The following is a 12244-nucleotide window of genomic DNA, read 5'->3' on the forward strand; positions in this document are numbered from 1 at the left end:
CAGAGAAGGTCAGAAGGAGCTACATTGTGTCTTTGTAAATCTAGAGAAAGCCTATGACAGAGTTCCAGAGAGGAACTGTGGTACTGCATGCGGAAGTCTGGAGTGGCAGAGAAGTATGTTAGAATAATACAGGACATGTACGAGGGCAGCAGAACAGTGGTGAGGTGTGCTGTAGGTGTGACAGAGGACTTTAAGGTGGATGTGGGACTGCATCAGGGATCAGCCCTGAGCCCCTTCCTGTTTGCAGTTGTGATGGATAGGCTGACAGATGAGGTTAGACTGAAATCCCCGTGGACCATGATGTTTGCAAATGATGTTGTGATCTGCAGTGAAAGCAAGGAGCAGGTGGAGGAACAGCTAGAAAGGTGGAAGCATGCAGTGGAAAGGAAAGGAATGAAGATTAACCGAAATAAGACATAATATATGTGCATGAATGAGACGGGTGGTAGGGGAAGAGTGAGGCTACAGGGAGAAGAGATAACAAGGGTGGAGGACTTCAAATACTTGGGGTCAACCGTCCAGAGCAATAGTGAGTGTGGTCAGGAAGTGAAGAAATGGGACCAAGCAGGTTGGAACGGGTGGAGGAAGGTGTCAGGTGTGTTATGTGACAGAAGAGTCTCTGCTAGGATGAAGGGCAAAGTTTATAAAACAGTGGTGAGGCCAGCCAGGATGTACGGATTAGAGACAGTGGCACTGAAGAGACAACAGGAAGCAGAGTCCAGCATTGTCCTATATATTCCTTTGTAAATATACTTTGTGGCTAGTACTTTGTATTCTAAAATATTCCCTTCTTGATGTAGTCCTATCTAGATAGGTCAAGGTCAGCCTAGAGATGTAGACTGTCTAGTCCTACGTAGCCCTATATAGCCCCATCAAGCTTTTATATTCCAACCAGTCATTTGTTGTCCTACATAGACCTACGTAGTCCTGTGTAATTCTACTAGTAGCAGTAGTTTTAGGTAGTCATGTAGGTCAGGATTAGGATCTAGCAAGTCAGTGTTGAACCTCCAGGAAGTCCAGAGTAGATCTTGTGTGAGTGTAGTGAGAGTGTCGTGTGCAGAGGAATGCGTATTTGAGAGCAGGCATACTGTGATGGATGCGTGAAGGGGTGTAGGGAACATAGCTGGGCTGTAAAATAACATTTGTCTTGACAGGGGGAGAAAGGTTGCTGTGAGAAAAACGGTCCGTCAAAGTAAAGCAACTATCGTCAATCCTTCCAGATACTCCTCCCTAACATTTTGTTTTATTTTTACATCATGAATCCTTCAAGCAAAAACCTCCTTAGGGTTTTTTTTTTTAATATATATATTTTTTACATCCTGGTTCAAAGAGAGTTCATTGCTGACAGGGGAAAAAAATGCAATGTGACACATCAATCCACACTATAGGTAATCTTATTTCTAGATTCAACAGGTGGCGCGATATGACAGGCCATTTTAGCCAAACAAGAGCCTGAAGAAAATCCTTTGTGTAAAAAGCACAACAATCTGTTGTTCAAATTGGGAAGCTATAGAACCAAAGAAAACACATTTTCAGATTTCCTTTTTTCAATTTAATTAAATTGTTTTTAATTTATATATATATATATATGTCTCTCTCTCGGAGGTTCACGTCTGTGAACAAGTGCGTGAGAAAATAGTCGAACAGTTTAAGGACAATGTTCCTCAACGTACAATTGCAAGGAATTTAGGGATTTCATCCTCTATGGTCCATAATATCATCAAAAGGTTCAGACAATCTGGAGAAATAACTGCATGTAAGCGGCAAGGCCGAAAACCAACATTGAATGCCCGTGACCTTCGATCCCTCAGGCGGCATTGCATCAAAAACCGACATCAATGTGTAAAGGATATCACCACATGGGCTCAGGAACACTTCAGTAAAAAAGTAAGTGCAACTTGAAACTCTACTATGCAAAGCAAAAGCCATTTATCAACAACACCCAGAAACTCTGCCGGCTTCTCTGGGCCCGAGCTCATCTAAGATGGACTGATGCCAAGTGGAAAAGTGTTCTGTGGTCCGACGAGTCCACGTTTCAAATTGTTTTTGGAAATCGTGGACGTCGTGTCCTCCGGGCCAAAGAGGAAAAGAACCATCCGGACTGTTATGGACGCAAAGTTCAAAAGCCAGCATCTGTGATGGTATGGGACTGTGTTAGTGCCAATGGCATGGGTAACTTACACATCTGTGAAGGCACCATTAATGCTGAAAGGTACATACAGGTTTTGGAGAAACATATGCTGCCATCCAAGCAACGTGGTTTTCATGGACGCCCCTGCTTACTTCAGCAAGACAATGCCAAACCACATTCTGCACGTGTTACAACAGCGTGGGTTCGTAGTAAAAGAGTGCAGGTACTAGACTGGCCTGCCTGGAGTCCAGAGCTGTCCCCCATTGAAAATGTGTGGCGCATTATGAAGCGTAAAATACGACAACGGAGACCCTGGACTGTTAAATAGCTGGAGCTGTACATCAAGCAAGAATGGAAAAGAATTCCACCGACAAAGCTTCAACAATTATTGTCCTCAGTTCCCAAACTTGTATTGAATGTTGTTAAAAGAAAAGGTGATGTAACACAGTGGTAAACAATCAGTTCCAGCTTTTTTGGAACGTGTTGCAACCATAAAATTCTAAGTTAATGATTATTTGCTAAAAACAATAAAGTTTATCAGTTGGAACATTAAATATCTTGTCTTTGTATTGTATTCAATTAAATATAGGTGGAACATGATTTGCAAATCATTGTACAGTGTTCCCTCGCCACTTCGCGCTTCACGTTTTGCGGCTTCAGTGCTTCGCGGGTTTTTCCAAAATATTAATTTGAAAAAAAAAAATTCATCAAAAAATAAAATAGAAAAAATACAGCCATATCAGCAGCCATATTGCGGAAAGACACGTTGTTTCATGTTGATGCACGAGAGAGGTTTCCCTGCATGACAAACAAAGAGATGAGTTTACTGAGAGGCTTTGTACATGCCTGTACTGTACTGTACATGCACTCATACAAGGCGCGTGATTGGTTCCCGGCGCGACATCGACCAATGAGAGCACGAGTGGATTTGAGCTGATTGGCTGCGCATCATCGCAGCCTCACCCAGCATCTTCCCTTGTTGTGTCTCGCCATTCTCGTGCACACTGTTGACTGTGTCGCATACTGTATCTTAGTGTTGTGTTCGTGATAATTTTTTTTGTTTAAGCGATAACTTTTTTTGATTGCTTAAGCCCTTACAATGCCGCCTAAGCGCTGTGCCCCTGCGAAAGCTTCCTCCGGGGGTCGCCCAAGAGGCAGAAGAAGATGATGACCATTGGCGAAAAAGTGAAACATTTAGATATGATCAAAGAGGGCAGAAGTTATGCATGTGTGGCACGCCATTATGGCGTGAATGAATCTACAGTGCGGTAGGTACATCAAGAAAGAGGAAGCAAACATCCGCAAAACTGCTTCAATAAGGAAGTGAAACGTGTGGTAACTCTGCGTAATAAGAGACGGGGTTATGTCCTTGTACAGGGGAATTTTGAAGCAAAAGAAAAAACAAAGACAACAAGTGCCCATCACCATGTTTTTCTCCCAGGTAAAACCGCAGCTACACCATCAGCGCCTCCAGCAGAAGAGTCTCAGAGTGAACCTAAAGCCTCTACGAGTTAAGTGAGAGCCTCTCCGCCGCCACCAACGCAAGCCTCTTCGCCTCTCTCAGAAGGCATATACATGTATATATATGTATATATATATATATGTATATATATACACACACACACACACACAGGTTGGACTCAGGGTCGATAACCCCCACTTGCTATTCAAGATGTCTTAAATGAATAAATAGCGAGTCGGATTAATTTTTGTTCTATTTTTTTGTTCTGTACTATTCCAAAATAACAAATGAAAAGTTCAATTTGATTACACTAGGGAACAATGTGAAAAAAAATGGAGTTCGATTTTTATGCTGATTAAAAGTAAAATTGGCATGCTGATTCCAAAATTGCAATCAGTTTTTTTTCTAGCGCGTCAAGTTTGTTCTCCACAGCTTACCCTCCAGATCAGCAAAATTCCACTGATTAGCTGTAGTAAGACTTGCCAGCTGATTACGATTGGACTCATCTACAGTTACGTGGCAACTTGTTTGTGCAGTCACAATTGAGACAGTGCGGTGAGAGGTGTGTGCAGCTCCCAATAGGTCAGTACTATCAATAGCTGCAAACAGAAAGCTAGCATAGTAGGACTTTAGAGGATTTGTGCTGGCTTTTTTTATTTACATAGTTTATATATTACTATACTTTGTTCAAAAACTTGACATGATAGAGAAAAACTGAGATCAGTTTTGGATTCCGCACCCAAAAATTTGTTAAAAACACCTGTCAGACCTAACTCAACAAAAACTGTGTTCCCCAGTGTATTCGAAAACTATCTATTGAATCAGTAAGAGAGTATGCAGGCCCTTTTTGACTAATGCCTGACGCTGTATTAGCTGCGTCATCATATACAGAAAGGTTTTCTCTTTAGTTTAAAATGGCTTACTGTAACGAGGATCCCTCATATATATATATATATATATATATATATATATATATATATATATATATATATATATATATATATATATATATATATATGCACACACACACACTTTATTTTTCTCTTTTCTCTGATATTGTGCTTTCCAATATGATTATATAATTGCTCACCACCTCTGCTTGTTTACCGTCAGTGTCGCAGGCGGCGCTGCCGTCATTGGGGCAGAATCGCGTCTCGAGCTTGCGGCGTCCCATCTGCAGCTGGTGCGGGTCGGCCAGGTGGGCGCGGCACATGTAGCGGGTACGCTGCTCCTGGCGGGCGCCGCCCTGCGTCACGTTCACCGGGATCCACGGTGTCCATGGCGTGTTCCGCTTCACCTCCGGACATGCCTCCAGGTTGCACGCCTTGTACTCCTGAAAGTTCAGACAGTCCTTCCTTTCAGTGTTCGTTTCCAAAGTAAAAGCCATCCGATTTGATTGCAAACTTTTATCACTAACCAGGGCACATCCCGGGCAGCTGTTGCCGTTCTCGCACGTGCGCACCCGCGAGTGCACCCCCCCGCTGCACTCACTGCTGCACTTGGTCCACAAGCCCCACGGTGACCACAGCACCGGCTGGGGACAAGGGACCCCCTCGTTGCACAACCTGCAAAGGGGGGGGCAAAACCACAATGACTTTGTACGATTATGATTATTCTGGAAAAAAATAACTATTCTCATAAGATAAGATTAACAGTTTTTTCTTGAAAAAATACATATTAGTATGTTGTAAAAAAAAATCATTTAATAAACAATATTTTTATTGCAATTTCTTTCATATAAAACTTGATTTTTTTAATACTAAACATAAATATGATTATATAGTTTATAATATAGTTAGACTTTTTTACTTGAGTAAGTATAACTTCGTTCCTGTAAGATTACAACTTTTTTCTCGAAAAATCGGACATTTTTTTTCGAACAAAAACGTATTTTTCGTAATTTTGGACATTTTTCCTCTGACAATCTCTTAAGTTTACGACTTTTTTCAAAAAAAAATTTGCAACTTTATTCTCTTTAGAAAAAAAAAATACGATTTAATATGTTGGAAAAAAAACCTCTCTCATAAGATTACAACTTTTTCATCTAAAATATGATCTGTATGACTTTTGATTCCCATACGATTATGACTTTTCATCTCTGAAAAAGTTTCTTTTTGCAAGATGATAACTTTTTATCTTTAAAAAAAAAGTGATTTTACTCTTGCTGGATTGCAACTTTAAAAAAAAAAAAAGAAATCAGATTTTCCCTTGAAAAAAATATTGTATTACTATTTTTGAAAGATAAACAACCCCCCCCCCCCCAAAAAAAAATATTCTTGTAAGATTCTTTTGGATAAAAAAATTCAGGGGATAGCAAAAACCTTTGATATTTTGAGAAAATACAATTTTGCACATTTTTCCCCCCTGATATATAACTTTTTTCTACTGAAAAATACAACTTTATTCTTGTAGGAGTCTGCCATTTTTTCAACTAGGAAGTAAATTAGCATTCTACAACCCATAAGTCTACAGACCCCTGGTTTGTTTATGATTGGTTATTTCTGACCACAGCCACACCCCAAAGTTATAAGAGGGTGTGCACACTAGTGCAACCACATTAACTCAGTTGTTTATTTTTACTTCTCCTCTCCAAATGATTTCTTTTTTTATTTTCAATTCACTTGCGCAGTTTATAGGTCACATTCATGGGAGAAAAAGGTTTGAAATGGTGTCATCCCAAAAACGAGGCATTTGAACAAGGGTGTATGGACTTTTTCTATGCACTTCGTTCACCTCTCGTCACGGCTGGCCCCGACGCAGACACGCCCTCCGTGCCGCGGCGCCGGGTTGTTGCACGAGCGTTGCCGCAACTCGAATCCCGTACTGCAGCTGGTGCTGCACTGTCCCCATGAAGACCAGGGCGTCCAGCCTCCGTTTCTGTGGTGACATACAAACAAGACCATGGATGGATCTCATTAGAGCATGACTGGCCAAATAATGAATTTAATTTCACTTGACAGCATATATATATGCTGTCAAGTAAGAATAACTACATTTTAACAAACAAAATTAAGGGGAAATGGCTAATGAATGCAAAATATGTTCGAGGATTCTTCAAAATGCACAGTAAATGCTCAGTGGGCGAGATAACAGAATAGACAGAAGACCAAGTCAGTACGAGACTGTCGTTATTGTGTATTCAGACTTGCGGCTGTTGCTTCCCCCCACCTGGAGCAGTTGGCCACCTGAATGATGGCGCCGTCGCACATCCTGCCCCCGCAGCGAGGGGCGGGGTTATCGCACGACCGGGACCGGCACCAACACGAGCTGACGCCGTCGGCGCCTCCATCCGCGCCTTCGTCGTTGTTGCACGTGTGCCACGCCGTCCAGCTCCCGAAGGCGCCGTGCGTAGTCTGGTTCTGCATCTGGAGGACACCAACCAGCCCACAAGTCACATGTGCGCAAGTCATAAGTCAGGGCAGACACAGTGGGCGCGCTGCAGCAGCATTTCCATGTAAACGACTGGTTTTAGGTTTTCAAAGAGGTCTATTTTGATTAGAAAATGAGAGCTGCCAAGCTGTAAAAATTCACTTCCAGAACAATTAGTCCAGATTTGTCTGAATTTCCATATTTTCAAAATGTTGTCAAGAACATTTCCATGCGACAGTCATAATCATAATTGTTAATAAATTATGGCTTTAATAGTTGCCATTTTCATGTTTTTTATTACATCAACCTTGTAATGGTGGCGGCAGTTGCAGCCTGAATCAAAGTATCAGTATATGAAATTTCGACATTCCATCATCATAAATTGTCAATGGATTAATTCATTTTTGCCATTTCTGCTTATTCAAGCAGCTTAATCAGATCTCAAACGTCAACATTAAAACAGTGCTGCGTTTTTACAAAAAAAATACAAAATAAATAAATAACATTGCTGATAGATTGAATTTATGAGTTTATGTATGGACAATTTTTGTTTCTATTTTGTGCAATGTACATGTAAGAAGAAGAAATGTAATTTCATTTTCTCTTGCTTGCGAATCATTTTACATATTTATATTTCCTATTAGGCGGCACGGCGGCCTACTGGTTAGCTGCCTCACAGTTCTGAGGACCTGGGTTCAAATCCAGCCTCACCTGTGTGGAGTTTGCATGTTCTCTCCGTGCCTGCCGTGGGGTTTCTCCGGGTACTCCGGGTTTCTTCCCACATCCCAAAAACAGAAACTAAACTTTTTTTTTTTTTTTTTACTTTTTTCCTCCAACAATTACAACTTTATTGTCTTAGGTTTACTTAACTTTGTCTTATGGTTTGAATCATTTTAAGCTTAGTTGTTTGATGTTAGAGCTTTAGTTTGAGTCAAGTCTGTGACTCAAGCCCGCTTTGTCTTCATCCAGGATTGCGATGTCGTCTTACCGGACACGCCGTGATGTTCTGCTTCCACTGGCTCATGTTGGTGCTGTCCTCCAGCGTCGTGCAGCGCCACTGACGCATGTCCCAGCCGCAGTAAGGGTCCCGGGCCTCCAAACACAGCCTGCAAGGGGCGCAATTGCAATCGTTTCAGAAATCCGAGGGTCAATAAGGTTGCTTAAATTGTCTTATTCATGATAGTCATGTCTACCAAATTTCATGTTACTGAGTGAAGCCGGCTTTGGGGGCTGAACTTTGAAAATATTTGGAGGGCTCCTGGAAATGATCAAAGTGATCGTAAAATAGGCGCTTCAAACCAAAATGGCAGACTACCTGTGTGCTTTTAGTCACGGATTCGTTTTTGAGGGTGTAAATGGTAAATGGACTGCAATTATATTGCTCTTTATCTACACCATCACAGTGCGCAAAGCCTAAAGTACAAAGCCTCACATTGACACAACCAATGGGTTTCTGCTGCTATGCAAGGCCACTGGAAGCAAATTGGGGTACAATTTTCCCCCCCAAGCACACTCCAACATGCCAGGATTCGAACTGGTGACCCTTCGGTGCCTGGACGACTCGCTCTACCAGCTGAGCCCGGTAGCCATTCCTATTATATTTCACATTGCTAAGTGAAACTGGTCATGAACAACAACTGAACCCCAAGAATTCAAGGGATCCCTAGAATTTCACCAAAATTACCCTAAAATGGTGGCTTCAAAGTAAGATGGTAGACCTCCGGTGTATTTTCGGACATGATATAATTTAATCTGGTGTGAATGTTTTGCATTCAGGGTTGTTATGTAAAGAAACCTATGAACAACCAGCATGACATCACACAGCTTCCTAATGACATCAGAGCTACTGTATGTTGCATTCAGTGTAGCCCCTAAAACAACAAATCCCCAATCAGTAGTGTAGAAAATAATCAAAAAGTAGGCATAGAGTCACCTTCTACGCTACCAGACATGCTACATCACAGATAAATATTCAAAAGCAGGTCTATTGGGAGCTAATTGAATGTTAAGCCGCTAATGAGGAAACTTATGTAAGTAATGGCCGTAGCGGCTCGGTAGGTTCGCTTCCTGTCTGCCTCCGCAGCACTTCCTGCGGGCCTCCATTAAAAGATGCCATCGGTAGCGAATGATGCGACAGCAGGCAGCGGCCGCGTCTAATGGCGCCATTCAGTGGCTCAAGGTCGACAGCGTGATATCAATTTGCAGACCAGCTGCACGGAACTATGGTCAAGGATTTGCTCATTCGCTGCTCTCTTCCAGCCAAGCAGTCCTCTTTTTTGAACCGGCGACCCTTCGGTCACTGGATCTACCATTTTATACGTATATATATATATATGTGGTGGTATTTTAACATTAATCATGATTATTTAATTACAAACAAATTAATTAGTTCAGAAAATTAATGCATTTAAATCACACTTTGTGTTCCAAACAATGCAAAACCTTTGTCAGTGCGCAATTTGTTGGTACACCGATTACACTGACGTACTTTTCAGAGCCCGGCTAACGAAATGGTGGAATTGGCTGAAACAGCGTTACCCGAACTGATGGGATGCAAATTTTATTAAAAAAGAAAAAAAAAGTAGCCGACGAAATCCTTGATAAGCATGGTTTTGTGCAAATTGCGCAAAAAGGAGTTTTCATACCACCAAAACACTTAAACTCTGCGACATGTGATCCAACTTTTCAACTGCCCAGCAGAAAGCTTTTAAAGGCAACACTGTTCTACAAAAAAAATGCCACTTTAATTTTAGGTCTGTTTAATCTTGGCCAGGGATATTTTCTATAAATTGTTCTACTGTTTTGTATTGAAATGCATTTTTTCTGAGTGAATATTCCTGTCCGTGCACATTATTTGATTCATTCGTCCACTAAAACCCATTTAAATTAAATCATGTTGCTTTTTAGGAACAATATCGTTTCATGATTAAAATGTGATTAATGGTGATTAATTAATTACAAAGCCTCTACTCAATTAGATTTAATCAAGACCCAGTACATATACACATACATACATAATTATAAATAATATTTTATCAAATTCTACTATTGTCCTATTTTGTTTTATATTTTGTATTATTTTAGTTTTTAAGAGTCATAAGATAGTTTTCTTTTTTAGTATTTGGAATAGTTTTGTTTTAACATGTCTTTTTCATATAATTTGTGATCATGTTTTATGTAATTTCTTTTTGTCCATTTGTTGTAATATGTTTTTTGGTTATATTAGCGTTGTATTTTTAGCCTTAATATTGTTTTACTTTTAATCTATTTCCCCCCCAATATTCTGTATTATTTTAGGTCTTTGCAATTTGAATCTATTATTTTTGTTTTAGATTTGGTATTACTTTCTAATATTTTGTAATAAAGGTTTTGAAAGAATCTGTAAATTATTTTTGTTGCTGGAATATTTAATATTAAAAAATATTTGTGCATTTTTCCACTATTTTTGCACCCCCCCAATAATGCACAGAATCCAGTATACAAGGTCCTCTGACATAAAATTGTTTTCAGGCATATGAAAATAACGAGCCAGATGCTGCTTCACTAACGTGATTTCAATGTTAAACAGGCCACCGGCCAAAAGAATGACACGTCAGCGGCTGTAAATCGTCCGCATTGTCTGGTGGCGTAATTGTCGCTCCTGATCGTTTGTCGTAAAAATCACCGTCTGCTTTTATGGCGGATGCGTAAAAAAAACCTGCCGTTCACACATCTGGTTGCGCCGATGATGGACACGGCGTATAAACGAGGAGCTACGACTGGGTTCCGCTATGACACACCCCTCCGCCCTCCCTGGGGAGAAGCACGCTGACAAACTCTTGCCACTCAACTTCTACCCAGCGGTGAGGCCCCTTCCCCGGGGCGCAGCCAAGCGACGAGCGGGCTTCGCGTGTGATGCAACACTGCTGCCATCCAATTAAAGACACACAGAGTGGCACTCAGTAGAGAGCATACCTCCACCAAGGCATACAGTATGGTAACGGTCAAGCATTGTTCATGGAAATGTAACACATTTCATGGAACCCACCACCACCTTTAAATGTTATGTAATGGAATAAAAAAGCTTTCAAATGACAATTGACACATTCGATATGAATGTTGTATGGGGCAGTAGTGCTACATCACCTAAGCCAGTGATGTTAGTGCGCTATTGGAGGCAATGCAGCTAAGCAAGGGTGTTGTGCCTCTGCAGCTAAACTAAATCAGCTCTCGGGGTGAGTTAGCGAGACGGGTGGAGGACGGCGCGGCCCCACTAGCTTCAGGTGCCAAGTGGCCAGGTCAAACCTAATCACTGCAAATAGAGGACAACACTCACACACACACGCACGCACGCACGCACACACAGGCGCAGCAAGCAATCCCTAAAAGGCTACATATCATCTGCTGTTGAAAAGGTTTAGCAACGTAACCAAAAAATGAGATGGATGAGCTAAATGCTAGCTGCTAGCGAGCAGATCAATAAGATAAAAGAGCGAGGCATTTAAAGCACTTTCACTTAATTAAATTTGCTCGCAAGAGGCTCATAGCCGCCACGGAAGAAGCACAACAGTTGGCGCGTAAAGCTAACAGCTACGCGACGAGCATGCGTCCTTCACCGCTATCAGCACACAAAAGCACACACATAACAGTGGTGGGGAGTAACAAAGTACAAATACGGTAAAATAGTTTTTATCAAAATAGGTATTGTATATTTTGGTGACTAATATTCATTTTGACTTTAGTACTCAGTCTGTACTTTTTTTATCTTTTACTTGAGTAAAGAAATTGAAATCAGTATTCATACTTCTATTTTTAGTTTGTGTCTGTACTCCTACTAAAGTAGACAAATACACACACATGCACATTCACACCCACAAAGACACACACTCTGTCTCACGCACACAAATGCGCACACACACACACAAACACACAAACACAGAGCGTAGCGAGAGCGCCAGGTGGTATTTCCGAACGCACCCGTAAACAATTTTACATTTGTCATGACAGGTTGCCTCCTTGTTTAGTATGAGACAGCAGCCGCCAACTTCGTATAGTGCACTTGTGTTATGTTTTTGTTGCCTGTCCTGACTAGGACACGCTTGTAAAAGACATTTTTAATCTCAAAGAGGTTTTCCTGGACAAATAAAGGTTAAATAAATAAATGTACATAAATATAAATCAATTAAAAATTCCCTGAAACCACTCTATGCAATTTCTCCTCTTCTTTTGCAAGGAATAAGCCATGGTGAAAATTCCTCACCTGGTGTGGTAATTTACAGGTCTTCTTTCCCTGCCATCTGTTG

General features: G+C 41.0%; 1 protein-coding gene across 9 annotated transcripts in view; it reads right to left on the reverse strand.

The window, feature by feature from the left end:
* The window catches only part of sema5ba (sema domain, seven thrombospondin repeats (type 1 and type 1-like), transmembrane domain (TM) and short cytoplasmic domain, (semaphorin) 5Ba), a 131620-nt gene that overhangs the window by 18133 nt on the left and 101243 nt on the right, over nucleotides 1-12244 (reverse strand). For 8 of the 9 annotated variants that reach the window (XM_061791689.1, XM_061791691.1, XM_061791688.1 and 5 more), the window contains 5 exons: nucleotides 7951-8068; nucleotides 6762-6958; nucleotides 6327-6470; nucleotides 5011-5158; nucleotides 4701-4926 (listed from right to left, as the gene is read on the reverse strand). In XM_061791689.1, the coding sequence (XP_061647673.1) occupies nucleotides 4701-4926; nucleotides 5011-5158; nucleotides 6327-6470; nucleotides 6762-6958; nucleotides 7951-8068 (833 nt within the window). Of the gene's footprint in view, nucleotides 1-4700; nucleotides 5159-6326; nucleotides 6471-6761; nucleotides 6959-7950; nucleotides 8069-12244 lie in introns of all 9 variants that reach the window. The other variant, XM_061791683.1, reaches the window with a different exon arrangement.

Source organism: Phyllopteryx taeniolatus, chromosome 12 (genome assembly GCF_024500385.1).
Source record: "Phyllopteryx taeniolatus isolate TA_2022b chromosome 12, UOR_Ptae_1.2, whole genome shotgun sequence".
In the NCBI taxonomy this organism is placed as follows: domain Eukaryota; kingdom Metazoa; phylum Chordata; class Actinopteri; order Syngnathiformes; family Syngnathidae; genus Phyllopteryx; species Phyllopteryx taeniolatus.